The sequence below is a fragment of the Urocitellus parryii genome, chromosome 2 (assembly GCF_045843805.1).
Source record: "Urocitellus parryii isolate mUroPar1 chromosome 2, mUroPar1.hap1, whole genome shotgun sequence".
NCBI lineage: Eukaryota > Metazoa > Chordata > Mammalia > Rodentia > Sciuridae > Urocitellus > Urocitellus parryii.
The window spans coordinates 100,515,717-100,541,031 of NC_135532.1; the positions used below are offsets into that span (position 1 = coordinate 100,515,717).

Sequence of the window (25,315 nt, forward strand, 5' to 3'; positions counted from 1 at the left end):
CCTCCTAGCTTTGAGGTTTGGGTAGAGAAATCAGCTGAGATCCGTATTGGTTTCCCCATATATGTAATCTGGTGTTTTTCTCTCACAGCCTTTAAAATTCGATTCTTTTTCTGTGTGCTAGACATTCTCATTATAATGTGCCTTGATGTGGGTCTGTTGTAATTTTGCACATTTGGGGTCCTATTAGCCTCTTGTATTTGATTTTACATTTCATTCTGAGAAATTTTCTGATATTATTTCATTGAAAAGATTGTGCATTCCTTTAGTTTGTAGCTCTACGCCTTCATCTATTCCAATAAATCTTAAATTTGGTCTTTTCATGTTATCCCATATTTCTTGGAAGTTCTGTTCATGTTTTTTTTTTTTTTTTTGCCTTCCTGCCTGCCTTGCTTTGCTTTGCTTTCCTTTTCTTTTCTTTCTTTTCTTTCATCTGCCCTACTCTAAATCATGAGCTGCTATTTTATTTTTATGTGGTGCTAAGAATCGAACACAGTGCCTCACATGTGCTAGTCAAGCACTCTGTCACTGAGCTACAGCCCCTCTTTCTTTCTTTTTTAAAATATTTTTTAGTTATAGATGGACACAATACCTTTATTTTATTTATTTATTTTTATGTGGTGCTGAGGATTAAGATCAGGGCCTCACATGTGTGAGGCAAGCACTCTACCACTGAGCCACAATCCCAGCCCCTGTTCATGATTTCTTAACATTTTCTCTCTATGGTCAATTCTGTTTTCAAGATTATATATTTTGTCTTCATTGCCTGAGGTTTCATTTTCCAAGTGGTCTAGTCTGTTGATGCTTTCTGTTGAATTTTTAATTTGGTTTATTGTTTCCTTCATTTCAAGGATTTCTTTTTTTTTTCCTCAGAATCTCTTTTTATTGAAGTGATCTTTTGCTATCTATATTTGTTCTTTTACATTATCCTTTACTTCACAGACCAGTTTAATTATTCTAAGCTCCTTCTCTGACATTTCTTCCATGTGATGTTGATGGATTCTGTTATTGGAGAATCTTGGTTTGCTTGGGGATATCTGTTCCCTTGCTTTTTCATGTTGTTTGTGTGTCTACCCATCTAATGGTAAGGATCTGAGGCAGTAGAGTCTTTACTCTGTGGACTTATAGTGCCCCTGAAGGTTTCCAGTGCCTCACTGTTTAGGGGGAGACAATAATAATGACTAGTGCAAACAATGTACAGCATTAAATCAAATAGTTCCTATTATGATGTCTATAATGTTAATTATCACAATAAACAGAAGTGATATGATCAGTTATTGCCTATAATAAAAACAGGAAGTTTGCAAAAGGGTTTAACTTTTCAGATGGTGGATGGGGAGAGAACAGAAGTAATATAGGATGTGATGATTATGAGGGAGCAAAAGAGAAGACAGAACTAAAAGATTAATAAAAATAAAATATATTTTGTCCAACTACAACTAAAAAATAATAAATATTAAAAAAATATTAACATTAAAAATGCTAGAGATAAGAAGAAAAAAATAGGAAACTGTATAAATGTTCATGTTCCATAATGTCACAATTAAACAGTGAAAAAGAATTAAAGGGCTGGGGATGTGGCTCAAACGGTAACACGCTTGCCTGGCATGCGCTGGGCGCTGGGTTCCATACTCAGCACCACATAAAAATAAAGATGTTGTGTCTACCGAAAACTGAAAAATAAATACTAAAAAATTTCTCTCTCTCTCTCTCTCTAAAAAAAAAAAACAAAAAAACAAAAACACAAAATCTTGATGAGAAGTTAAAGAATTCTTTCTGTTGGAGTTTTCATTGATGAATTTAGGCCATTAATGTTCAAGGTTATTTTGAGATGTGATTTGTGTTCCTGGTCATTTTGGTTTATTTCTAGTTCAGCTTCTCTTTTCAGCAGTATTAGGTTGGTATTCTGGAGTGGGATTTCTGGATTGCCGGAGTGAGAGAGGTAATCTGTAGGTGGAGTTCCTTGAGGTGGGGTTTAGCTTTAGGAAGGCTCCAGGCTCTTTGCTGAATGCTAATTGGTCTGGAGATTTTAAATCAGTGCACCTCCAGTGGTGGTACTGACTGGTCCATGCTGGAAGACTTTACCCCAGTAATCTCCAGTTCTTAGTCCCTATTTATCACAGACCTCACTGTTTCTTAATCCCATCTCCAATCTCTCCCGTCCCCACCCTTCTGAGTTCCAGGCCAGATGTGTCCTGCAAGCCTTAGGATTGGAGCGGGAGGGGTAGAGCTGGGTGGGTTTCCTCCCAGTTGTCCCCTGTGTAAACCTTTCTCCATGTTTGATTTTCTCCTGGTCACTTAAGCACACTCTGTTGTGCAGCATGTTTATTGGACCGAATGCTTGTGTTTTGGACCGAACTCAAGTTTGCCAGGAATTGGCTTTCCCTGTTGCCTGCTCGTTCTTTCCTTTGTCCTCTGCATTCTGCCTGGAGAGATGGTGGCTTCTTTCCCCCCACATGGGTATTGTGCAGTGAATTGTTCAGGTTTGTTGGGCAATGTCTGTGGTCTCTAAATACTCTACCCAGATACACCTCGGACCTCCCCAAAATGCAGGTTTCTTCCTTTAATTCCCTTATCCATCTACTATGTTCACAAAGGGACCTCTCTGGCTGTGGCAGTGGCTATGCTGCAGGGGATTTTTTTTCTGTGTCCCCTATCTGCTTTGAATGTCCAGTGTTAGGTTCCAGTAAAGTCCCTCCTTTTTTTTTTTTTTTTTGGTTCACTCACCTTGTGGAGAAGCTGCCTGTCTGCTTTCTTGGTTTCACACCAAGGAGCAGCCAGGAAAGCAATCTCCTCTATTTCGCCATCTTGGATCTCTGCCAATCTCTTTTTTTGACATGAGAGTTTAATCCATTCACATTTAAAGTGATTACCCACACAGAAGGATTTCCATCTGCCATTCAACTCTTTGTTTTATGTATGTGTGATAGTTTTGTGCCTTAATTCCACCATTGTGGCTTTTAAAAGTTTAGTTTGGTTGTGTCATTAAAATTTACTTCGTTCTTTTTTTTTTTTTTTTTGAGAGAGAATTTTTAATATTTATTTTTTAGTTCTCGGCGGACACAACATCTTTGTTGGTATGTGGTGCTGAGGATCGAACCCGGGCCGCACGCATGCCAGGCGAGCACGCTACCGCTTGAGCCACATCCCCAGCCCCAAAATTTACTTCTTTCATTTCTATATTTAATGTTTCCTTCTCTTAATGGTTACCTTGGTGATTACAATTAAACTAGTTGGAATGAAACCAGGTTAGCTTCAGTAGTTTGGGAGCATACTGCTTCTGTACATTTGTATCTTATGTTGTCATTATCTAGATTACATCTTTATGCATGATGTATTCATTATCAGATTTATAATTGTTTCATTAATTTGTTTTTTAAATTATATAGGAAAAATAGAGATGTTATAGACTGAAATATAGCCTACTCTCTTCTATATTTACCTAGGAAGTTGTATTTACTGTCGTGTTTTTCTCTCATGATTTCACATTACTGTAGTGTTCTTTTATTTCCTGACTAAAGAATTCCCTGTAGTATTTCTTGTATGACATGTCAACTGCAAATGAACCCCTCAGCTTTTGTTTATCTGGACATGTCTTATTTTGTCTTTTATCCTGGAAGTTTAGCTTTTCTGGATACAGAATTCTTAGCTAACAGTTGTTTCTTTAGTATGTGTTACTGCCTTCTGGCCTACATGGTTAGTCTTATTGAAGATCCCCTGTGTGTGATAAGTTGCTCCTATCTCCCTACTTTCAAAATTTTCTCCTTGTGTTTGGGTTTGACAGTTTGATTATAATACGTCTCAGTATAAATGTCTTTGAGTTCATCCTACTTGGAGTTCATTGAGCTTCTTAGATGCGTATATTCACGTCTTTCATCAAATTTGGTAAGTTTTTGGCTATTCTTCAAATAGTTTATCAGACTTGTTCTCTCTCTTTTGGGATTCCTAAAATGTATACCTTGAAGTCCTGTGATCCTTTTTTCTGCCACTCGGATCTGCTGTTGAAAATTCTAGTCAATTTTTCGTTTCATTGATACTCATTTTGTTCGGACATTGTTTTCCTGCTTCCCTGAGTTCTTTTTCCTTGGTTTCCTTTAGCTCATTGAACATATTTAAGATAGTTACTCTAGCATCTCTGACTAATAACTCCAGTGTCTGGGTTTCCTCAGCGATGGTTTCTGTCAAATTCTTCTTTTCCTAGTTGAATATGGTCACTGAAATTTTAGTTGTCTCTGTGGCCAACCAATGATCAGGTAAAGATGTTCCTGAATGTCCCTCTCAGAAGGCACACTGGGTTGGAACGAACTATCTCTTTCCTTTGTATTGGGGTGGCCATTTGAATCCATGATAATTGAAACAATGATTGGCCTCCAGGCTGCCCCTCAGCCATCAAAAGCAGTGATCAGCAATCAAAATACACAATCCTTGGGCTGTGCATGTGGCTTAGTGGTAGAGTACTTGCCTAGCTTTTGTGAGGCCCTTGGGTTCTATCCCCAGCATCTCAAAAATGAAAATCTCCAAAAACATACAACTCTAATATTTGAAGGACAAGGTCCTTGTTGTCCACCTTGGCCCCAGCTAGCCACTGCAGGAACATGGGTTTCTAACCTCATTGTTACCTGGTTTACCTCATGGTTTGGGGCTGGGAATGCTAGCAGTTACACCAAATGCAGAAATTCACTGAGATGTACCTGTTTCTTCATCACACTCTTCCTTGGATCCTGCAAGTGTTCAACTAAACTCCAAAGTTCCAAAGTATTTACTTCAGACAATCCCTGTTAATTAAGTTGTTGTTTCAGTCCCAGATTCCTAGAAGTTCCTCTTCTGTCTCTGGTGATGTCACTCAACTCTTAGGTTGAGCTGGATGTAGTCTCAACTACTCAGGAGGTTGTCAGGGGAGGATCTCTTGAACCCACCAGTTTGTTGATTAGTCCAGGTGACACAGCAAGACCCTGTCTCAAATGAAAAATATCCCACAGTTCTATGTTTAGAGCTGTTTTTTTTTTTTTTACAGAATTTTAAAATATTTATTTATTTATTTTTTTTTTAGTTTTCAGCAGACACAACATCTCTGTTTGTATGTGGTGCTGAGGATCGAACCCGGGGCGCACGCATGCCAGGCGAGCGCGCTACCAATTGAGCCACACCCCAGCCCCTAGAGCTGTTTTTTTAAGCTATATTTTTTGAGTTATTTTTTAGTGGTTGCACTAAAGGTTACAATATAAATTTTAAATTATCTGTCTACTTCAAGTTAATACTGACTTTATTCTGGTAAAAGATGGAAACTCTGCTTTAATATAACTATTTTCTCCCCATCATTTGTGCCATTATTATTATATATTTCATTACAGTGTTATAATTACAAATTATAGTGTTATAATTATTACATTTTATATATAAGTATTGAGAATTATATTCATTCAGTACTTTGTATTTAATCATGTATTTGCCATTTTCAGTGCTTTTTTTTTAATTTTTAGTTGTAGTTGGCCATAATACCTTTATTTTATTTATTTTTATGTGGTGCTGAGGATTGAACTAGGCGAGTGCTAGGCGAGTGCTCCACCACTGAGCCACAACCCCAGCCCCTTTTCAATGCTTTTAATTGCCTCTTGTGGACTTGAATTACTGTCTGGTATTACTTTTACCTTGAGGGAACCCTGAGCTGGCATGGGCACTGGTGGTATTCTTGGTTAAGAATGTGTCAGGGGCTGGGGTTGTGGCTCAGTGGCAGAGCACTTGCCTGGCACATGTAAGGCACTGGGTTTGATCCTCAGCACCACATAAAAATAAATAAATAAAATAAAGGCATTCTGTCCATCTACAACTTACAAAAAAAAAAAAAAAAGAATGCCTCAGACTCTTTCCATTCTCATCTCATCTTAAGCAGTATTTTGTGAATGAACACTTCACAATTTAATATTTGGTTCGTTTCCAGAACCTTGAATGCTAATACATTTTTTTTTTTACAATTTTGTCCAGTTTTCTAGTTGTTTTTTAGGGAGAGAATTTTTCAGACTCTTAACTGTGCAATAGCTGGAAGACCACCTATCTAACTTGTCAGTTTTGCAGATAGTATAGAGACATTTTGTACCAAAGTTAGCTACTGCCATGGTTTACAGACATTCTGCTCAGAGCTATGGCAGGCTGACGAGTGGACCCACTTTTCCAAAGCTGATGGGGCTCAGGAGAGGGAAAGGGGTTGGGAGTAGGGCAAGATGTATTGGGCCCTGTTGCCCAGCCTGGGTCCTCAAGCCCCCTCATCCAGTCTTTTCCAGGAGGTGGGCTGAGCTTAACCCATCATATACCCTTATTCTTAGGGAACCTTTCTGGCTTCTCCTACCTCCCCTCCCTGACATCCCCTCTCTGGGAGGGGCAGACTTTGAAGACTGTGGAAGGTAGCACCTACCTCTCAGCCTTACCTTGTGACTGCTGGGTGCCCTCTGGGTGGAGGGTGTGAAGAGCCTCAGAATAGAGGCCAGAGTCCGGGGTGAGTGCTGGCTCTGTTCACTGAGGTTTTCCTTCCTCTTCCAGCCAACTGTGTGTGGACATGGGTGCTGCGGATGAGGTGTGTTTGGAGCTGGAACTAGAGTGGCACAATTCTCTGTAGCTCATATCCTGCTGAGGTTTTGGGGAACAGCTGCCAAGGAGCAGAGAGGAGAGAAGATCTTCACCCCAGAAAGTAACACACTAACTGTCCCACAAGTTAGGGGAGGAAATTGCGTACATAATTCTGGAAGAGCTTTACTGAGCAGGTTTCACCTGCATAGCCTCTCTACGCAGGTGAAGCCAAATGCTACTGTTTCCTTTATCTTCCCACAGGTAGGGCCTTCACACCCCTGTAACCAGATGCTTTTGCCTTTTTCTTTTGACAGAGGAATGTCATGGCATCCGGAGTCATCCCGCAGATTTCTCTGATCATGGGCCCATGTGCTGGTGGGGCCGTCTATTCCCCGGCCCTAACAGACTTCACATTCATGGTGAAGGTAAGAAAGAAGAGCCTGTTTCTGATGCCCTTTGAGAGTCCTGCAGCCCCTTATCTGTAATAAAAATGATTCCTGACCCAAATCTAGGTTGTTAGCTGCGTTCTCATTGGCATTCAGCAAAGTGATGATAAGGTCTTAGTGGAGAGGTTTTGGCATGGAATCTGTAGCTCATGGGATTCACTAGCAGGAGGTGCTCATGTGCTTCAGTGGTGGGTAATTTGATTTGTTAATCTGAATTGAAATGTTTTTTAGGTAATTAAAGGCTCTGTCCTTTTCCCAGGCAGGTGACCGTCTCTTGACTCCTATTCAAAAGGTTTCTCACAGGAGGCATTTCTGTATTTTTAGCATATTGTTTCTGGTCATCCCACATTTATTTCTTTAACTATTTGCCATTTTATTTCATTTTTTGAAATGGTTTTGAATAAATCAATATCTAACTTCATTTTGAGAGGTGCATATTTTTATTTTATAATTTTAATGGAATGACATTTAAAATTATTTGTAAATGAAGCTTTCTTCGACTTAACATGTGGGCAAATACCCTTAATCTGTTACTTTATTTATTTTTAATATTGTTTTTAGTTGTAGATGGACACAATTCTTTATTTTTTTATTTTTTTAATGTGGTGCTAAGGATTGAACCCAGTGCCTAACGCATGCGAGGCAAGTGCTCAACCACTGAGCTACAACCCTACCCTAATCTGTTACTTTAAAATCAGCCTTTTTCTCTTAGAATATTAACAAAAATGAGCAACAAATACTAAGACAGGAAGGTTAGGAGATGCAAAGTAACAATAGTCACTTTTCTCAAAGCAGTAGGAATTCAAGTTTCTAAAGTGCTTATCCTCTGACCCAGCTGTTCTGTTCCTGATGTCAGACTGAAAGCCACATAAATGTTCAACAAAAGGGGTGGGTTTAACCAATTAAGATGACCAGAGCTCTTGCTTCCTGCGCACAGCAGAATCCCCTGAACGTTGCCCATTAAATCCAGGCGCGTCACCTTTCTGCTGCTGCTGCTGCACTTCTCCTTCCTGCCCTAGGCACAGAGGGGAGGTGCAGGAGTGGCTCCTCTGGTGGAGGCCATCCTTCCTGTGCACGTTGGGGAACACAGCTCTTCATGCCTGTTCAGTGGCCTAATGCTGACCCTTCTCTCTGCTGCTTTATTACATTCTTTTAAAGGGTGGCAAGGATATGGGAACTTTGTTTTTTGCAGTACTGGGGGTTGAACCTGGGGCCTTGCACATGCTAGGCAAGTGCTCTACCACTTGGCTCATCCCCAGCCCTCTTTACTACTTCCATTTTCTCCCTTGCTACTGTATCCTATCAGAACTTAATCAAGTGCAGGTCTTTTCTGTCTTTAAAAACAAAAGCTGTCACCTATAGGTAATTCTCTCTTCCTCCCCTCACCTTTTTTTTTTTTTTCTTTTTCGCAGTGCTGGGGATTGAACTCAGGGACTTGCACATGCTCGGTAAATGCTCTACCACTGAGCTGCACCCCAGCCTTTTTTATTTTATTATGAGACAGGGTCTCTTTGAGTTGCCCAGGCTGGCCATGGACTTCCTGTTCTCCTGCCTCAACCTCCTGAGTTGCTGGGATGACAGATGTGCACCGCTGTGCCCACCCTCTTTTCCTGTTCATGTCAATTTAGCCTTGTCCTCCCAATCTACTAAACTGTCCTTCTAAGGTCATTAGTGCCTTCTGTGTCACTGTGAATGTTAGTTATTGCTCATCTCCCTGAATCTCTCAGCAGTGTTGTTTTCTCATGCCCTCCCACAATGCCTCTGTGGCATCCCCTGTCATCTCTGGCCACACCTTCTTGGTTTCCATTGACAGTTTACATTATCCTGCTCAGCCCTCTAGCTGCTGGGGTTCTTTCCAAACTGCTTTCCCTTCTTTGCCTTTTTTTTTTTTTTTTTTTTTGGTACTGGGGAGTGAATCCAGGGGCACTTAACCACTGAGCCACATCCCCAGCCCTTTTAAAATTTTATTTAGAGACAAGGTCTCACTGAATTACTTAGGGCCTAGATGTCTTCTTGTCCTGCAACTAATTGTTAGACCTTAATCATTTGACATCTTAAATATTTCATATGTTTAATAAAGTCCAATAAAAATGCAACATTTTTTTTTTAAATTTTCTTTTGGAGTTGAAAATGGACAGAATGCCTTTATTTTATTTGTTTATTTTTACGTGGTGCTGAGGATCGAACCTAGTGCCTCACATGTGCTAGGCAAGCGCTCTTCCACTGAGCTACAGCCCCAGCCCCAAAATGCAACATCTTTTTAAAAAAGAATCTGAAAGGTAATTATGAAGTTCATGTGGGGTGAAGAAACATCCTGTAAGAATAAACACTTCAGAAGAAGTGTAATGAGGGCTAGCTTGCCAGTGCCATAGTACATTATAAAGCTACAGTAACCAAAATGGCTTCATTAACATGCAGTGAGTGGACAGATCGTGGGACGGAACAGAAGTGAGAAATGGGTCTAAATGTTTCGTACATTTAGCATATGATGAAAGATATATTTTTATTCTATTTAGGGGCACTGATAATACCAGTTTTGTATCGAGGCAGTTATTTGATTCATACGAGGGTTTATTTCTGGGCTTCCTCTCTCCCATTGATGTGTTCTGTCTTAATTATGGTGGTCATGTAGTAAGTTTTGAAATGAAGACATGAGATCTCCACCTTCATTCTTCATTTTCAAGATTGTTTTGACTGTATGTAATCCTATGAAGTCCCATATTGATTTTAGGCTGGGTTTTCCTCTTGCTACTTAAAAACTTCATTGGGATTTTGATAGGGACTGCCTTGGATCTGTAGATGACTTTGGGTAATGATGACATTTTTTTTTTTTTTTTTTAAAGAGAGAGTGAGAAAGGAGAGAGAGAGAGAGAGAGAGAGAGAGAGAGAGAGAGAGAATTTTTTTTAATATTTATTTTTTAGTTCTCGGCAGACACAACATCTTTGTTGGTATGTGGTGCTGAGGATCGAACCCGGGCCGCACGCATGCCAGGCGAGCGCGCTACCGCTGAGCCACATCTCCAGCCCTAATGATGACATTTTAATATCTAGGTGAAGGTTTGTTAATTTTATTGACCTTTTCTAAGAACTAATTCTTGGTTTTGTTAGCTTTTCCTGTTTTTCTATTTATCTTCTGCTAGCCGTAGGTTTAGTTCTTTTTTTTTTTTTTTTAGTATCTGGTTTTTAGTTATAGGTGGACACAATATCTTTATTTATTTATATATTTATTTATTTATTTTTATGTGGTGTTGAAGATAAAACCCAGTGCCTCACACGCGCTAGGCAGGTGCTTTACTGCTGAGCCACAACCCCCACCCTAGTTCTTTTTTTTTTTTTTTAACCCCAGTTCTTCAAGGTGTAAAGTTGGTTGTTTTGAGACCTTTCTTCTTTTTTAATGTGTTTAGAGCTATGAGTTTCTCTTTCGGTGTTGCTTTCACTGTGTTCTGGGTTTTTGTATGATTTTTTAAAACACATTTTCTTAGTTGTAGTTGGACACAATACCTTTATTTTATTTATTTATTTTTAAGTGGATTGAACCCAGAGCCTCACACATGCTTGGCAAGTGCTGTCCTGCTGAGCCCCAGCCCCTCGTATGATGTTTTTAATATTCATTTGTCTCAATATTTTAAAATTTCCCTGTGATTTTTTCTTTGACTCATTGATGGTTTAAAATTATTTGCTTTTCACATGTTATAAATTTTCTAGTTTTCCTTCTGTTTTTAGTTGCATCCCATTATAATTGATTTCACTCTCAAAATTGATTAAATCCTGTGTTGTGTCCAAACACATGACCTACCTGGGATCATTTCTTGTTTCTTGTCATTTCTTGTTGGTCTCCTTTAAGCTGAAACGATTCCTTGGACTTTTCATCATGATATTGACAGTTTGGGAGGATACAAGATAAATTATTTTGTTCTCCAGAATGGGCTTATCTGATGTTTCCTGGGGATTAGAGTTGGGTTTGGTATCTGAGTTTGTCTGTTACGTAAGGCTTGCTGTATCATCTTAGATTATTCCATCTAGAGTCCAGAGATGCCCATATTCCCCTAGGAGTGATGCCACTTTGATAGCCAGCTCAAGGTGTGGTCTGTTTCTCCCCACGGAGTTCCTGGTTTTCTCTTTGTAACTTAATGGTGCTTTTTGGAGAGATACTTTGAGAACTGCGTCTCACTTTTTCTCCTTGATTGGTTTATATTCTAAACGAATCCATACTTTAATGTTTAATGAAATGATTATCTAGCTCCATGATTTGTTTCCCATCAAGTGGCATTTTGAAAAATTTTTAAAATTTTTATTATTTTTTAAATATATTTTTAAAGTTGTAGATGGACATGATACCTTTATTTTATTTATTTATTTTTATGTGGTGCTGAGGATTGAACCCAGTGCCTCACGCATGCTAGGCAAGTGCTCTACCGTGGAGCCCCAGCCCCAGCCCTCAGTTGGCGTTTTACTCTAAGGAAGAGCTCCACTTTCTTTTTGTTTTTCTTTCTTTTTTTTTTTGTACCAGGGATTGAATTCAGGGGCACTCAGTCACTGAGCCACATCCCCAGCCCTATTTTGTATTTTATTTAGAGACAGGGTATCACTGAGTTGCTTAGTGCCTTGCTTTTGCTGTGGCTGGCTTTGAACTCAAGATCCTCCTGCCTCAGCCTCCTGAGCTGCTGGGATTACAGGTGTGTGCCACCATGCCTGGCGGCTCTACTTTCTTGAAGATATGTTTATTTGATCTGTTATTAATGTGAATTCAAGAATTCCTGTTTTGCCCAGTGGTTTATAATCCATTACTGTTGTTTGTTTTGTTGCTGGTATTGTCCTTAACCAGGCCAGGTTGCCCTTTAAGGTGGCTCCTATCCTGCTTTGATATGTGAATCAAGTTCACATGTGCACATTCCTTTATGGGTAGTAGTTTTAATTCTGAAAAGAGTTTTTCTTACCTCAAGCTCATGAAGGTAGTTTCCATTTTCTTAAAGCTTTATTGGTTTGCCTGTTTTACCTGTCTTTACCTTCCTGGAATTGATGCATGGTTTGAAGTAGGAGTCCCTTCCCCCATTTTTTCTCTTCAGTGATTGACCTTGTCAGTCTAGAGCCTTTTATGGAAATGAACATCCATTCCTGCTCTGTGATGCCACGTGTGTCATAAATCCAGCTCTGGTGGTCTGTGTGCCTATTTCTGTGACAGTGCCACACTACCTCAGTCAGGGTGGCTATAGGAGATGTTGATAGCTGGTAGAGCAGGTTGCAGGTTGGCCCACCTTGTTCTCAGGTGAAATGGGCTATTCTTGGCCCTTTGTGTTTACGCAAGGTGTCCTCAGGTTGCCTAGGCTGGTGGTCTCGAACTCCTGGGTTCAGGAGATTCTCCTGCCTCAGCTTACTGAGAAGGTGGGCTGTGGGCACATGTGACCACGTCTGGCTTTATACATTTTTTTCAACTTTATTGAAATGTGAGATAAATTATACATACTTGAAGTATACAACCTGATGTTTGTATAAATCCATAAAGCAGTTACTATATGATTCAAGACAAGGAACATCCTGTACTCCTAAAAGTTTCTTTGTAATCCATTCTTCCCTGTTTAACAAAACCTGATCTTCTGGTAGCCATTGACTTACCTTCTGTCACAATAGATAAATTTGCAACCTTCTGTCTTTACAAATAAATTTGCATTTTCTAGGATTATGTATCAATGGAATCATACAAAATATTTTATTTATAAAAAAATCATATGGAAAAAACGTACTCATTAGTGGGAGGAGCGTTAGCTGCTGCTGCTTTTTTTTGTGTGTGTGTGATGCTGGGAATTGAACCCACGGCCTTGTGCATGTGAGGCAAGCACTCTACAGCTGAGCTGTTGTATCCCCAGCCCGTTTATTTAGGTCAATTGCTTAGAGATTAATCTTCTAATGAACATTTCAGGTTGTTTTTAGTTTTTTTTTTAAAACAGACCTTAATTTTTTAGAGAAGTTTAATGTTCATAGCAAAATTGAGCAGAAGGCACGAAGATTTCCTGTGTATACCCTGCTCCTCGCTAGAGTGGTACATTGTTACAGTTGGTGAACCTACATTGACACATCATTACTCAAAGTCCATTGTTCCTTTTAGGATTCACTGTGGATGTTGTTCATTCTGTGGGTTTTAACAAACATATAATGGCATTTTTCATATGAATAGTTTGACTCTCCTCAATCTACCCTAAAAATCCTCTGTGCTCTACCCTCCCCCCATCCTTTGACAGCTACTGTTTTTCTGCCTATCTAGTTATGCCTTTTCCAGAATGTCACATAGTTGGAATCATCCAGTTGGTAGCCTTTCCAGATTGGCTCCTGTCACTTAGTAATGCACATTTAAATTTCTACCATGCCTTTCAATGGCTGAGTAGCTCACTTATTTTTAGCACTGAATAACATTCCTTATCTGGATGCTGGGGGTTACGTTACCCATCCACCTGTCAGAGGACATCTTGGTTCCTTCCTTGTCTTGGCAATATAGTAAAGCTGCTGTAAATACTGTGTGTAGGTTTTTGTTTGGACGTATGTTTTTGACTAATTTGGGTAAATACCAAGGAGTGCCATTACTGAATCATATGTTAAAAGTATATTTAGTTTTATAAGAAGCTGCCAAACTGTCTTCCAGAGTGGCCATACCATTTTACATTCCCACGAGAAATGACTGATAATTCCTGTTGTTCCACATCCTCCCCAGCATTTGGCATTATCTGTGTTCTGGGTTTCAGCCATTCTAGTGGGTATGCACTGATATCTTTTTTTTTTTTTTTTTTAGAGAGAGAGAGAGAGAGAGAGAGAGAGAGAGAGAGAGAGAGAGAGAATTTTTAATATTTATTTTTTAGTTCTCGGCAGACACAACATCTTTGTTGGTATGTGGTGCTGAGGATCGAACCCGGGCCGCACGCATGCCAGGCGAGCGCGCTACTGCTTGAGCCACATCCCCAGCCCATGCACTGATATCTTATTTAAGGTTACAATTCCCTGAAGATGGACGATGTGTGGCATCTTCTCATGCTTACTTGGCATCTGTATATTTTCTTTGGTGAGCTTTCTGTTCAGGTCTCTGGCCTGTTTGTTTAAATAGACTGTGTTTTGTTGAGTTCTATGTGTTCTTTCTGTACTCTGGATAATAGTTCTTTAGTTGATGTTTCTTTTGCAAATACTTTGTTGCGGTCAGTGGCTTGTCTTTTCCTTGTCTTGATAGTCTTTTCCTTAGAATAGAAAATTTTAATTTTAACAAGTATACCTTATTTCTTTCATGATTATGCCTTCAGTGTTCTTTTAAAAAGTCACTACCTGAACCAAGATCATCTAGGTTTTTTTCCTATATTCTGTTCTAGTATGTGTGGACTTTCCTTACTGCTTTTATTTAAGCCTGTGGTCCAGTTTGAGTTGATTTTTGTGAAGGGTGTTGAATCTTCTAGACGATTTCCCCCTAATTTGGATATCCAGTTGCTCCAGACCATAATTTGAAAAGTCCCTCTTTCCTCCAATATATTGCCTTTGCTCCTTTGCCAAACATTAATAGCCTCTGTGTGTTTGTTTCTGGATTCTCTGTTCTGTTCTGTTTATTCCTCAGCCACCACTATAGTGTCCTGGTAACTGTGCATTGATAGCATGTGAAATAGTGTCGCTCTTCCAGCTCTGCTTCTCCTGGCTCTCTGGGTGTTTTGCCTGACCATATAAACTTCTAGAATTATTAGAGCTACTAAATAACTTGAGTTTTTTTTAAAAAATTATGATTATATCGGATATGTTGATGAAGTTTAGAAGAAATGAAATCTTTACAATCTTAACTCTTTCTACCTCTGAACGTGGAGTGTCTCCATTTAGTTCTCTGATTTCTCTTGTAGTTTTTTTCATAGATTTTTGTACATATTTTGTTAGATGAATACCTAAGCATTTAATTTTGGTGGTGCTAATGTAAATGGTAGTGTTTTTAATTTCCAATTCCACTTATCCATTTCTGGTATAAGAAAGTGACTTTTGTGTAATAACTTTGTATCTTGAAACCCTGCTTTAATCACTTGTTAGTTTATACACACACACACACACACACACACACACACACACACATATTTTTAATAGTACTAGGGATTGAACCCAGGGGCACTCCACCTTTGAGCCCCCCATTTTTTTTTTTTATTTTAAGGCAGGTATAATTTGCCCACCTGGCCCTCAAACTTGCAATCCTGCTTTCTTAGTTTCCCAAGTTGCTGGAATTACAGGTGTGCACTACTGTGCCTGGCCCTTTTGTGGTTAATTGAGCATTTTATACGATCCCATTTTCTCTCCTTTATTAGCACATTTGTTATACATTTTTTTTCTTTTTTGAACTTTATTGGTTGTCTTAGGCTTTGCGATAAACATTTGCAACTAACCCAGGTGTCTTTCAGATTACATGTACCACTTCCTGGGTAGCAGTAGGATAACAGTAATTCACTTTCCTCCCAACTCTTGGATTATTGCTGTTATTCATTTTTTCTGTATGCATGTATATGTGTATGCATATGTAATTGAATGTATTGTTGCTATTATTTTGAACAAATTATGTTAGATCAACTAAGAATAAAAAATAAAATTTTATCTTCATTTATTCCTTATGTAATATTCTTTCTTTATATGGCTCCAAGTTTCTGACCTTTATCATTTACCTTCAGAAAGATATTCTAAATAATTTAACATTTCTTGCAAAGAATATCTACTAACGATAGATTTAATCAGTTTTTGCTTATCTGAGAAAGTCTTTTTAAAGTATTTTTTTAGTTATAGTATCTTTATTATTTATTTATTTAACTTATTTTTTATGTGGCTCTGAGGATCGAACCTCGTGCCTCACATGCTAGGCAAATAATCTACCACTGAGCCACAACCCAGCCCTTGAGAAAGTCTTTATCTTTTTACTTAAAAAAAAAAACCCAAAAAAACAAAACCAAACTTATTTTTTAGTTGTAGGTGGACACAATACCTTTTTATTTGTATGTGGTGCTGAGGATGGAACCCAGGGCCTCATGCATGGCCTTGAGGCACATGGTGGTAAGGGGCGGGGCATTCTGTAGTCCTGAGCAGGTCCTGTCTTCCAGTGACCCTGGGCTTTGGAGTGTGAACCCTAGGTATTTCTCAGTCCCCTCCCTCTCACTGCTTCCTGGGGGGGGGCGATGGGATGATTGGGATGGAGTTAGGTATTTTCTGATAAAACTCCAGCTGGTTAGACTGTAGTTAATGGTGTCTCCTGAGGGCAGATCTTGTTAAGAGGAACAGAATGCTCCACACACTGGCTCAAAATGATCCTTTGTCCCCTCCCCTTGCCAGAAGCAGCAGGAGGGTTTTCACTAATAGTTACTGAGAACCCGGGCAAGTTCTTGGTACAGTTTTCAAGTAAAAGACCCTCAGTCACTAGGTCCTTTTGGAGTATTCATCTTAGATTACCTGCTGAGCCTCTGGTAGCTCCTCAGTGAAGTTCAGGTTCCACCCAGCTCTGGCTTCCCTGGAGGTTTGGACTCAGGATTTCTGCTCTGACAAGCCTCAGTTCTCTGTGTTTGTCCACCTGCCAGTCTCAGATTTTGGAGTGATCTGCCCTGTGATTCCACCTCTCTGATGGATCTAAGAACTCTTGATTTTTCAGTTTGTTCAGCTTTTTACTGGTTAGTAAAAACTTGTGAGTCCAGCTTCTTACATGCTGACTGGCCATTTCCAGTTTAATTGTTCAGAATAGTGCTGCTATGAACATTTGTTTGGTAATTTTGTGGAATTCGGGATCTTTCTATCTAGATGTTTCTAGCAAGATTCCAAACAAAGGAACCACAAAAGACTGATACCATACAAATAATAGACTAAGGATGAACCTTAGTTTGTAAAAAGTCAGTTGGCTGAGCACCGTGGCTTATACCTGTAATCCCAGTTACTCTGGAGGCTGAGACAGGGGGAATCTATGTTTCTGTGTTCAAGGCCAGTCTAGGCACCTTCGTGACACCTTGTCTCAAAAAATAAAAAGGGGATGTGGTTCAGTGTAGAGCACCTCTGGGTTCAATCCCAGTACCAACAAATACAAAACCAAATCGCAACAAAACAAAATCTTGTCCACTTGAAAAATGGGCAAAGAAAATGAATAGTCAGTTCAGAGATGACTATAGTAAAATATTTATTGTAGAACTGCTTATTTGACAAAATATTGGAAATAAGTGTCCATCTGTAGGTGACAGTTCAGTTACAATACATGTCCTAATATACTGATCTTATGATCTTCAAACTATAGTACTATGGTTTAAAAAGAAAACAAACTTGGGAATATTATAGATATGATACTGTTTGTGTTATAAATGAAAAAGATACTATGTAAGAAAGAAAATGTTTGTTAGTGTTACCAACATCCTAGGCCAGAGGACTGACTCTGCACCTCCCGGAAAACCAAACCCCAAACCCCTCCAGATCCTGTCGTTTGCCTCAACACCAAGCAGAAAAAATAATGGTGAAAAAGCAGGAAAGGAATTTTAATCAACATCCCATATTTGGGAAGGCAAAGTGAGATCCAGCATCTCAGCGCTGTCTTTGGGGTGCTGATGTGAGTTGAGATTGAAATAGAGGAAGAATCCGGGTGGGGGTGGTGAGAGGCTTGAATTGTTGAGCAGTCTCTGTCCAGCTGTGCCTGGTTGATCATTCTCTGGGCTCTGGTTCTGAGAGGTGGCTTGAGAGATATCTTTGTCACTGGAGGGGGCAGCTTCCTCTTGCTGCTCAGGGTGTTTATCCATCAGACCTGGGATCCTGGAAGGGGGCAGCTGAGCTCCCATGAGACATTGCTTCTGCTGTTTCTGGAAGGTGTCCGTCAGCGACTGAAGACTTCTAGCCCCCACTCCAGGGCTGTGAAACAGGATGCTGCATGTATTGTCTCAGACTCAAGAGGGTTGAGATAGGTTTGGGGGTTTAGGGCAAATAAACTTTGTATCGCTAGTTTTTAGATGAACACTCCTTAAATGATTAACATGTCTATGTGCTGAGCTCAGCAGGGGCCTGACTCAAAGTTGAGGGTAATAAAGGAGGCAGATACCAAATGAAGGCAGAGGTGCCCGTAACTTTACCCTACTTTCTGCTACCCGCTGCACATATGTAGACCTAAGTGGGGGGGGCCACTGCTGTCAGCAAAGGCAGCCTAAGTCCCTGTTACATTAGAAAACAAGAGGACAGATATATGCGTATAAATGTATGTGTGTTTGTGTGTGTGTGTGTGTGTGAGTGTGTGTGTTGTGTGTGTGTGAATGCACTCATGTGCATGGGTGTCTCTATAAGGATAAATCAGAAACAGTGGTGTCTTAGGGGAAGGAGATTGGAAGCTTGGAAACAGGCCTGGAATATGGACTTTCTCCTTCCTTCCCCCTCCTCTGTGGTTCTGCTCATGCTAGGCAAATGCTCTACCACTGAACTATGCCCCTAGACCTTTTTATTTTGATGCGAATTCTTGCTAAATTGCCCAGGCTGGCCTCCAACTTGAGATCCTCCTGCCTCAGCCTCCCGAATAGTTGGGATTACAGGTTTACACCACTGCACCAGGCTTGGACTTACTTTCCACTTATCCCTTATTCTTGTGTTTAAATTTTTTATAGCGTACCTTTTATCATCTATAACTTAGAAACTAAAAATCAAAAGCCTGTCACCCTCTGAGTGCCCATGTATTGATTATCAGTGTCTTTAAGTGTCTTCACTTACAGTGATTGGTTGCATACCATCATAGGGGCCTTAGTTTCCCCAAATGTACATGGGGGTGATATGGTAGATAGATTTTACTGACATAGTCCTGTGAAGTGCTTAGAAAAGCACTTGGTTCTCAGCAAACTCTGAGTAAGGGTCACCTGTTACTGAGTTCTATGAATGAAGGACTCTGAGATATTCATCACACTGTGAGTTAATTTGAGGAGATAGAACCATGCAAGAAAGATTAAAAAAACAAAGCATCAGACCAGGAGGCCTGGAAAACTCAGGTCTTCACCTGGATGGGTGTCTGCTCCCAGTCTTGTTCTGCTGACAAGCCTCTGCCTTCCCTGAAGCGGAGTGAGCTTCAGAATCTGAACTGCTCTGGTGATTTGAGATTGATAGTTCTGGAAATCTGATTTCAGGACACCTCCTACCTATTTATCACTGGCCCTGAAGTCGTGAAGTCTGTCACCAATGAAGATGTCACCCAGGAGGAGCTTGGTGGAGCCAAGACCCACACCACCATGTCAGGTGAGAGGCCTGAGGATGAGCTTACTATATGAGCAAGTAGCCAGGAAGGGGCACTGCCAAAGGGAATGGCGACAGATTTCTAAAAATGTCATTTAGTTGGCTGGACTTACTTGGGGAGATTGTAGTGCAGTGTATTGCCTGCAGACATGGAATGAATACTAGGGTGTTATTAATGCTTTTATCTAATTATTTTTGGTGTGGTGCTGGGGATGGAACCCAGGGCCTCACCCATGCTGGGCAAGTGCTGTACCACAGAACTACACCCAAGCCCCTGCTTTAATATTCTTTAATTTTTATTCTTTAATTTTAAAACGAATCCTTGGAATGGTGGTCATAAGTAGATATGATGTATATATGTGCAGTTGAACTTTTAACAGAAAGGTCTGTGACTCCAAAGTTGGAGAATGTCTTAAGAATAGGTAGTGTTTTACCGACTCCCACTGGCCAGGTAGGGTCTTAACATGACGGTCATGTCTGTGTTCATGAGATTGGTCAGTTCCTCTCTGGGGTTATTTACCACTCATGCCACAGTTAAAATGTGTAAAAATCTGTGCTTTGGCATTGAAACAAAACATTTTTGTTTCTATAGAAGGCACAAAAACTTTATATGGAAAGCAGGGCATGATTCTGATATCAGTGAAGATGCATTATCTCGGGGCATAATTGGCAGTGGTTTCTTTCTCACTGGGATATAAAATATGTTGAGTCTTGGTGATGTCTTTGGTTTGATAGAATATGCTGTTTACTCTTAATCTCAGTGGTATTTAGTGTTTATGGTAGAATATACAGTAGTAAAAATAGAAATTCCATCGACCACAGATAATCACCACTGAGTTTTCTGTGATACCTCTGCCATCTTTTGGGCCTGTGAGTGTGAATACATGATGTACATCCAAGCAGGTGGACGCATGTTCTTTGTTGCCTGTTTTTTCTCTTGATAGCTTAAAGTAATGAAGCTCTGCCCATGACATTGGATTTCCTTTGTAACATGATTTTAGGAGTTTGTAAAAAAATTTTATTTATTTTGGTTGTTGATGGACCTTTATTTTTTATTTATATGCGGTGCTGAGAATCGAACCCAGTGCCTCACACATTCGAGGCAAGCGTTCTACCACTGAGCCACAACCCCAGCCCCGAGTTTTTTTTTTCAGAATAGTATGCGGTAGTCTTTCAGGGCGTGAGCCCCTTTAAAGGTCTGCGTCTCATGCCTGATCCTGTATCCCCTAAGCAAGGTCCAAAGATGCTCTGTGTATCAGACTCCCATCTTGCTCTTTTTCCTTCCTTCTTGGCATTGGATCACACACTTTCAATAGTTATTTACAATGTGCAGTTAGTTGTGTGTTTGTGTGTATGTATGTGTGTGTGTGTTTCTAAATACATTCAGAGTTGTATAATCATTCCCACAATTTTGGAACATTTTCATCATCCCCAGTACCCCATTACCCCTTGTACCCAATAGCACTCCTACCCTATTGCACCCCACATTCCCTGCCCTAGGCAAAGCAATCATCAGCCCACTTGCTATTAATGTGGGTTTGTCTATTGGGATATGTTATATAACAGAATCTGACAACATGTAATCTTGTGGGACTTGTGTCTTGCTTAGCATCAGTTGTTTAAGGTTTATCATTTTTGTATCATGAATCAATATTTCATTCCTTTGTATGATTGAATAATATTTTAATGAATATTTTTGCAGTATTGGGGATAGAACTTGGGGTCTCATGTGTGCAAGGCAAGTGTCCTACCACTGAGCTTCCTTTCTCCTTCCTGCTCCAGCCCTACTGTATTTTATTGTCTGTTGATCAGTTAATGGATATTTGGGTCATTTCTACTTTTTCTGCTCTCTTAAGTATACTACTATAAATATTTTGATGTGAATGTATGTTTTCATCTCCCTTTGATACATACCTATAAATAGGATTTCTGGGTAAAATGATAACACCATGTTTAACTTTTTGGAGGAACTGCCAGACCATCCTCCAAAGTGGTTGTACTAATTTATGAATACTTCTTGATTGAAAGAATTTTGTTACATCAAAAATGCTTTTTACTCATTGGGTAGGAAGCATTGTCCTAGGGGCTGGGAACACATCTGTGGTCAGAACAGCAAGTTCTGCCCATGTGGGGCCTGTGTTCTAGTCGAGAAGATAGATAATAACAAACATTAACAATAAGTACATCTGACAGCATGTCAGAAGGTAATATATAATGTGGAAAAGTAGAACAGGGCAAAGGGGATTGGGGTGGCTGAAGTTTCAAATGGGGTGGGTAGGGTAAGCCTCACTGTGAGGGCAAGGGAGGAGCATTGCAGGCAGCAGGAAGAGTCAATCAGAGGCCCTGGGGTAGGAGAGTGACTATTCCGTGGACAGCCAGGAGTAGAGACGTGACATGATTTGACTTAAAAGCTCCCCCTGGCTGCTGTGTAGACAAGAGACCGTAGGGACAGCGATGGAAGCAGGGAGTCTGGTGAGGCCGACCTGAGAGTCTTTGGTCACTTGCGCACTGCATTCACGACCTTATTTGCTGCTCTTTATTTCAGAATGCTCTTCAGGAGCAACGGCTTGATCCCTGGCTAGGGTCAGGCAGTCCCTCTTTCCCCTCTCCATTGTTGAGCACGTCATGGGCCAGGTAGTGGCCTTGCCAGGGGATGGCAGTGGTGGGATGCCCTCTAAGGGAGCATTCTGCAGTGAACAGGGCAGCAGGTGTGACAGGGAAGGTGTGAAGAGCCCCCCCCAACACACAGGGGTGGAAGTGGAGGGTGGGAGGACCGACGTGAGCACAGACCTGAATAAGGAAGGTGTGACCCTGCGGAGTGTGACCCTGCGGAGTGTGAGGGTAGAGCACAGAACTGTCTGTGTGGGTTGCTGCTCAGTCCAAAGGTCGGAGGTGTGCAGTGTCCATCCTTAGCAGAGGATTCGAGGATAGAGCTGTCATTGTGATCTGCGGCAAGAGGCCCAGAGAGGGCGCATGGGCAGGAAGCAGCGTCCAAGCGCCAACCGGTGCCCTGGCCCATTAATCCTCCCTGTTTTCTCAGGTGTGGCTCACAGAGCTTTCGAGAATGACGTCGATGCCCTGTGCAATTTGCGGGAGTTCTTCAATTACCTGCCCCTCAGCAGCCAGGACCAGGCTCCCATCCGCGAGTGCCACGACCCCAGGTGGGTGACAGGCTGTCCCTCCTCTCATTTTTCAGGATGGCTTCCCTTTCTGCCCTGACCGGACCTCCAGGATCGTTGGGCATTTTGGAGCAGGTTGTGGAGTAGGGTCAGTGTGGCTTCTAGATATGGGGATGGTGGTAGCATGTCTGGGTGCAAGAGCAAAGAAAGATGATTTTATGCACATCCCCATCGTGGTAGTTTCTGCTGGATACCTTATAGGGCTGGGGGACCACGCATTTTGCTTCCTAAGAGAGATTTGAGTTATCCAAACTTGGAAATGAAAGATTTTTTTTTTTTTTTTTTGTCTTGACATGAAATAAATCAGTGCAGAGGGATGCAGACAGCTTGCCCCTCAGGACACTTGCCCGTGTGCACACTGTTCTTGCCAAAGGCTGGGAGAGTCCTGGAGCAGGCCTGCTCCTAGTGACTTAGCAAAGACCTCCTTTCCCTCTTGCTTTTGGGGTCACTGCCTGATGTGGGCACCATAGAGACTGCTGCTCCCCTCCTCTGTTCCCGTTTCCTTTCCAGATTAGAACTGCCTGTGCTCACATGGCCTGAACTTCAGTGCTCAGGGTTTGGAGTTGTGTGGAAAGGAAGCCATTTTTAGACACTACCCTAAGGCGTGGACCTAAGCTCCCATCTATGGGGCTGGGAACAGGCCAGGGGTGACCTGAAATCATGTCACAAAGGCCCCATTGAGGCCAGCGTGTGTCGTCCTAGAGGGGAGGGTTGCTCAGGGCCCAGAAACTATAGACATAGCCCTCTTTGTGAATGCGTGTGCGGTTGGCCTTCTTGAAGGGTTGGGGGTCGTTTGAAGGTGTTCTGGCCCCGTGGCCTGCATTGGTCCAGGGTGGCTGTGTGTGTAGGGGAAAGTGAAGGAGGACTTCTTATCGGGGCCACGCCTAGCACAGAGAAAGAGCTCTGGGAACTGGGCCTGTTGAACAGGTGGCCTGACCAAGGCCACATCTTGGGGTCACTGTAGCCTCTGGCTGTCCACATGGAACAGGAAGGGCTGAGAGTGATGGAGAGAAGAGGTCTGGGTGGTGGGAGTGGGCTCTGGCTTGGCCTCCCTCCTGAGCCACCTGATGCAGGCAGGAGTCATAGTCTATGTCTCAGTCTATGGGGCTGCTTTGTTTTCTTTCTTTCAGTCCTGGGGTTGAACTCAGGCATGTTCTACCCCTGAGATACATTCTCACCCCTTTTTATTTTGAGACAGGATCTGACCAAGTTGCCCAGGCTGGCCTTGAGCTTGCATTCCTTCTGCCTTAGTCTCCTGAGTAGCTGGGATCGCAGGCGTGCCCCACCGTGCCCAGTATGGTGTAGCTTTGCTTCTTTTGCCTTTTTTTTTTTCCTGCATTTTTTTAGTTGTTGATGGACCTTTATTTTATTTATTTTTATGTGGTGCTGAGAATCGAACCCAGTGCCTCACACATGCTAGGTAAGCGCTCTACCACTGAGCCACAGCCCAGCCCAGCGGCTTTGCTTCTTAAAGGTGCTCCAGCAGGTCAGCCTTCCCACGGGGAACGGGAACCCTTGATGGTTTCTGCAGAACTCTGACTTTTGCTTCTTGCTTTTAATCTTTCAGGATGTTAGATTGGGCTCTCCCTGTCTGTCACTCTGGTGAGCTTTAGTGCCTCATAGTGTCTAGACTGTAGGAGGTACGCAGAAGTTTAAATGAATCACCTTCAGGAGGAATAAGGTCCTTTGTTCTTCTGAAAGGAAACAGGACAATCTCCAGGGTTGGTGTTGGACTCACCAAGCCCAGCAGGGACAGAACCAGCCTAGTCCCCACGCTGAGCCTCTCCTGTTTCCTTCCCCACCTCCCACCTGCGGAAGGTCACTGGCTGTCTTGACTGTGCGTGCCTCTTTCCTAGTGACCGCCTGGTTCCTGAGCTGGACACCATTGTCCCTTTGGAATCGACCAAAGCCTACGACATGCTGGACATCATCCACTCGGTGAGTGCTGTGCCTCCTGGCTTCCTGCCCTCGCCCAGCCATATCCGTGGTCAGTGTGCTTTGGCCGAGTGGGGAAGTGTTGGAGCTGGCCTTGGTGTCAGCCGCACAGGGTGGGCACTGAGAGGCCATTGATGGTGTTTTCTGGGAAGAGCTGGTGGCAGTAGACGTCCTGATGGTGCAGATGGACTTGGGGACTGGAGGTGGAGGAGCCAGCTGGGCCAGCTGGCTGGAGTGGGGTGGGGATGGTCCTTGTCATGGAACTTTATAGGGACCTTATGCTCAGGCTGCCTTGTCTTTTTAGAGAAAGGGGAGTCTATGGGGTATCCTGTGATAAGATCAGGATGTGCATGTGTGCCACAGTCTGGCTGGGCACAATTCAGGAGCCACTTGTCAAAAGAAACGAACTTTATTTTTAGAACCACACACGCCAAACAAAATAGCTCCTCAGGAAAAAACCCTCAGAGCCCAACTGCCACCACCGGCTTCCCACAAGCCTCTCACCCGAACACAAGCCTCTCCACCTCCCACAATCCTCTTGCTCTTGAGGCTGATTGGCTGGGTCGCGTGGGCGGAGCCAAAGAAGTCCCCCAATGAGCAGCTCCGTGGTCTGAAAGGGCAGGGAAACAGCCCAGTGAACATCACCGCAGAGGAGCCAATCAGCTAGATGTTGTTGGGGCCGCTGTGAGCCAATCATCAGCTGGCAGTCTGAAGGGCGGGGAAACAGCCCAATGAACATCACTGCAGAAGGAGCCAATCAGCTAGATGTTGCTGGGGCCGCTGTGAGCCAATCATCAGCCGGCAGCTAGAAGTTTGCTGGCAGCTGGAAGTTTGCTGGGGCCCCTTTGGCTGTGGCTCTCAACACATGTGGAAGTCTGTGGTGAACGGTACCATTGGTACCTTTTTCTTGGTGTATAGATTTTTGAGTCATTGAGGAAAAGGGACAGCGTCAGGCACATTGGGGGCACTTGTGGTGAC

The 25,315-nt window shown here is 42.0% G+C and overlaps 1 protein-coding gene across 1 annotated transcript in view; it reads left to right on the plus strand.

Annotated features, from left to right (window-relative positions):
• Nucleotides 1-25,315, plus strand: part of Pccb (propionyl-CoA carboxylase subunit beta) — a 60,700-nt gene that overhangs the window by 19,237 nt on the left and 16,148 nt on the right. The window contains exons 6-9 of the mRNA XM_026383826.2: nucleotides 6,873-6,983; nucleotides 19,118-19,226; nucleotides 22,264-22,384; nucleotides 24,259-24,340. Coding sequence (XP_026239611.1) covers nucleotides 6,873-6,983; nucleotides 19,118-19,226; nucleotides 22,264-22,384; nucleotides 24,259-24,340 — 423 coding nt within the window. The remainder of the gene's footprint in view (nucleotides 1-6,872; nucleotides 6,984-19,117; nucleotides 19,227-22,263; nucleotides 22,385-24,258; nucleotides 24,341-25,315) is intronic.